This window comes from Sinocyclocheilus grahami, unplaced genomic scaffold, assembly GCF_001515645.1.
Source record: "Sinocyclocheilus grahami isolate Dianchi unplaced genomic scaffold, SAMN03320097.WGS_v1.1 scaffold2044.1, whole genome shotgun sequence".
Taxonomy (NCBI): Eukaryota; Metazoa; Chordata; class Actinopteri; order Cypriniformes; family Cyprinidae; genus Sinocyclocheilus; species Sinocyclocheilus grahami.
The window spans coordinates 76,752-81,367 of record NW_015507223.1 but is presented as its reverse complement, the minus strand read 5'-3'; the positions used below and the strand labels follow the sequence as shown (position 1 = coordinate 81,367).

The window sequence follows — 4,616 nt, the reverse complement described above, 5'->3', positions numbered from 1 at the left end:
TATGGCCCGCACACAACAAGCCACAGCTCACCATAAAGCTGTTTTCTCAAATAGGGGCCATATCCGGCCCACACACAAACAACAAGCCACAACACACACTAAAACCAGCTTGATGTGTGGGAGCCAGATCTGTCCCATATGCCCCTGCCTTTGTCTGAACTTCACAAGATTGAATGCAACAAAGCACCTGTTCCTGCGATCTGAAGCAAAAAGCACCTAACAGATAGCAGAGCACTAAATGATATTAACCACATAAAACAAGACGGAAAACTGCCTAGGCCAACATATTTGACAACATATTTGACATAATATAAACTTGTTTTAGACCACCAAATATATGACTGAAATGCGCAATTTGAATGGATTTGGATGTTCATAAATACAGACAAGTTACCATGATGCCTTAATCAAATACACTTGTGTCTGCTTTACTAGATTCTACTTTCTACTTGTCCTTCTAAAAATGTAGCATTGTGTCATAAGCTTTAATTACAGCAGTGCTGGATAGTAAGTAACTGATTACATGTCATCTGGATTACATAATCAGGTAATTAGATTAAATTACATTTTACAATACTAGTAATCTGACTACAGTTACTTTTTATTGATCGCATGATTGATTATTCACACTCTACCAATGAATTGCTCATCATTTATTGATTCTCCTGATTTCTTCTTTTAAAGTTTCCTTTCTAAAATAGCCCTCTCCTTATACACGTTCAGAAAGTCTTCCAGTTATGTGGACATCCACACAAAGAGCAGTCACTAGTCAGGTAGATATAACTACACAGAGGCCACACAGCACTCGATCACTGGATTTACAAAATAATGTTAATTTGATTAAGTGTTGTGTGAATATTTTAACATTGCAATAACTAGGCCTATGGATAAACATTAATTTCATTTGAATTATCACTCAGTGGGTTGTAACTTTTGATGATATAACCATGTATTACTATGTCTTTGGAAGTCTTTTGTCTTTCAAATATTAAAATGCACAAATTAATTGTATTTTTTATTTACATGTAATGCTCCCGATCCCTAACCATGTTCTCATTCAGAAAACACAAACACACAATATAACTACCTCAAGAATAGTTATATTTTCTTACATGTATTTGTGAGAGTCGACTGTCGAGCGGAGGCAGACAAAATCTTTTGTCAGAAGACTAAGAAACTGCTATAGTATAACAAATAAGGATACTACCAAAACTGTAATGCAACATGGCGAGGATGTAGAATTTATTAATTTATTGCTGTACAGTAACTGAGTATATTCCAATGTGTGTTTACTGTATATTCAGTTGTTTGGTTTTTGAACTTTTCTCTTCTAGTGCTTTTCATCTGCTGTAAGATCTCTTCACAGTCGTGTAATGACAGTGAACTTTTCTTACAGTTTAATGCTGAATGTTACTGTATCTGCATCCCTCTGTTTATGTCGTATACTGTTACAGACATCGATAGCAAAAGGATCCCTGTTTCCCAAAAGCAGGTTTTAGTAACAGTGTTGAGTTGATCTCGCTAGTGTTCTCTCGGAAGTGCAGTATGTGTGTATCTGACAGGTTTGTGTGTCATCTGAGGACAAAGTTTGAGTCTGACAAAAGAGAACATGTTTTTGACTAAACTATTTGATTTTGAGCTGGAAGTCTGAAGTTTGCACAAGTTTGTGTGTAGTTTTGAGATTGTGTTTATAGTTGTGAGAAAACGGGGAATTGTTTCATGAATTGTGTGTTAGCAATCGAGAAAAACTGTATCGAGGCTGGATGGGTTTTTCTCTTTGTTTAGCAGAAAAGACAGCATTACTTGTGATGTGGACAAAGTCCTCCAGCCGGACTCAAGCACACAGACATGATGCTGAGACAGAATGAAGCTCTCATTGACCCTGATCCTATTCATTTAGAGTTTTATTTGACCTTTGCAGTTGGACTGTTTGCAGTATCCAAGCGCTGAATATATACAAAAATTCAGTACTATTCAATATTCAGCACAATACTGTTCTTGCAGTACATACAGTAGGCCTATACAATATATTCACCTTACTCAGTTGCAATACTTTTTTACAGAATCGCAAAATTGTTTACTCAATACAATATACTTTTTTCTGTAATGTTCTGTATGCAGTGTTCTCCATTCTTCTCTGTAGTGTCTAATGAATGCTCTGCAGTGCTTATTTTATTGACCCGTGTGTGTGTGTGTGTGTGTGTGTGTGATCTGAGAGCACGGTTTGGTTTTGAGTGCAAGAGAAATGGTTTTGCAGTGATTGTTTAATTTTGATGAAGAGTCAGAGGTTTTGTGAGTTTAGTTTGAGTATTTGGATTTGTGTTTAAGGTTTTGAGAAAACGAGTGATGGTCTCAAGAAATGTGTTTTAGTAATATGGAAGGGCTACATTATCGTTGCAAGAGAAAATAAACTGATCCTTTATGTATTCCTTAACACATTTTCAGTGCTTTTCCCGCATAAATGTTTACAAATGATTAATGAATCAAACATGAATATATATTACATTTGTTCTATTTAATAAACAAACGTTCTGCACTTTATGGAAGGTTATATTCTTTTGTCTAATTAATTATTACAGAAGGTGTAATAAACAATGGCTTTTTGTTTTGTCAAATTATTTAGTTGATTTTATATACAGTTTGTTTATCTTGTGGCTTTGTTTATGAGTTTATGGACGGCAAAATAATAATAACAATATGATTAGAAATAAGCTATAGAAAATTATGGTTTATTGTGGTTTACAAAGAACCATTTATAAGAGCCATGGTTTTTCCAAAACACACACCCTTCACATTGGGACACAGCTACATTAATATTTGTGTATTTTATTGTGTATTTTATTGAGGGTTTTATAGTGTTCCTGTCTGAAACTCCTCCTCTTACAGCTCTTACCAGGAAGAGACTGAGGCTTATTTCTGCTTTCTGTCACACTGACTCTCTTCTCTACTGACAAAAGCCATAAAGAATCAGCCATCAACGAAGAAGGAAGAAACATGCTTTAAATAGGAATTTTTGAGACGTTTGTTTGTGAACCGACAGCAGATCTTGATTCATTTTTCAAACCATCGTTCAGAAAGTGAAAGTAAAGTTCAGATCGCTGGAGCTCGAACAGTGAAAATGGCTTCACTAACTGTATCTGCAGAAGAGCTTTCTTGTCCTGTTTGCTGTGAGATCTTCAAGACTCCTGTTCTTTTATCATGTAGTCACAGTTTCTGTAAAGAGTGTCTTCAACAGTTTTGGACAACCAAAGAAACTCAGGAGTGTCCCGTCTGCAGGAGAAGATCCTCAAAAGACAATCCTCCAGTTAATCTAGTGTTAAAAAACCTGTGTGAGTCGTTCCTGAAGGACAGAAATGAGAGGCGTTCATCAGAGTCTGAGGAGATCTGCAGTTTACACAGAGAGAAACTCAAACTCTTCTGTCTGGAGGACAAACAGCCGGTGTGTTTAGTGTGTATTAATTCACAAAAACACGTCAATCACACATTCAAACCCATTGATGAAGTGGTTTCCTCATGAGATAAATGAGTTTTTTTTTATTTTTAACTTCATGCTGTTGAAAAGTCCTGTTTATGAGTTGATTTGATTGATCAGGACTGCTTGTGTTTAGTTCAGCTGAACCCCATTATCAATGCAGTTTCACAGATTTGGGGAATTAATAACTACAGACCAAACACATTTTCACACAGGCCCAGTAGGCATTATTATCACTGGCATTTACAAACTGTATTTTGTCTTCACTCAGGTTTCTTTGTTTTATGGTAGGTTTTAATTTCTGAATCAGTTTAGGATGAGATGTTCACAAAACCAGAAGAAATCAGCATTATATGATCATATCGCTGTATCGTCTTCTCTTCTTTTTTTTTACTATAATCTGGTGTTTCATGTATTTTTGTTAAATTCTAGGAGGAGCACAATACAGCACTGAAATCTTTACAAGAGAAACTGAAACACAATGAAAAAATGAAAGGAGAGTTTCAGAAAACAGTTGAACACATCAAGGTGAGGAAACAGAATCCAGAGTCATTTTCATTACAGCTGTAGGATCCCTATATACAATTATGATCTGATATATGTAATATAATGGACTAATTATAATAATGAAATATTAATTGTTCAGGCTGAATATAGCCTGTGGGAAGAAACTGTTCTTGTGCCTGGCTGTTCTGGTGGTCAGTGCTCTGTAGCGCCGGCCAGAAGGCAACAGTTGAAAGAGAGAGTGGGCTGGGTGTGAGGGGTCCAAGGTGATTTTCTGAGCCCTTTTCCTCACTCTGGAGATGTAAAGATCTTGGAGGCTGGGCAGAAGAGCACGATAATCCTCTCAGCAGTCCTGACTGTCCATTGTAGTCTCTTGATGTCTGATTTGGTCTCCACTGTCGTTACAGTGCTGTCCATGATGGTGAGTAGGGGGAGTGCGGGGGGGTTTCTCCTGAAGTCCACGATCATCTCCACTGTTTTGAGCGTGTTAAACTCCAGGTTGTTGAGACTGCACCAGACAGCCAGCTCTCTAACCTGCTGTCTGTAAGCAGACTCACCGTCCTTGATGAGGCCGATGACTGTAGTGTCGTCCGCAAACTTCAGGAGCTTGACAGAGGGGTCTTTAGAGGTGCAGTCATTC

General features: G+C 37.2%; 1 protein-coding gene across 1 annotated transcript in view; it reads left to right on the top strand.

Moving 5' to 3' along the window:
* Positions 1-3,118: 3,118 nt before the first annotated feature.
* Positions 3,119-4,616, top strand: part of LOC107573824 (tripartite motif-containing protein 35-like) — a 6,616-nt gene continuing 5,118 nt past the window's right edge. Inside the window, exons 1-2 of the mRNA XM_016260275.1 lie at positions 3,119-3,439; positions 3,905-4,000. Coding sequence (XP_016115761.1) covers positions 3,119-3,439; positions 3,905-4,000 — 417 coding nt within the window. The remainder of the gene's footprint in view (positions 3,440-3,904; positions 4,001-4,616) is intronic.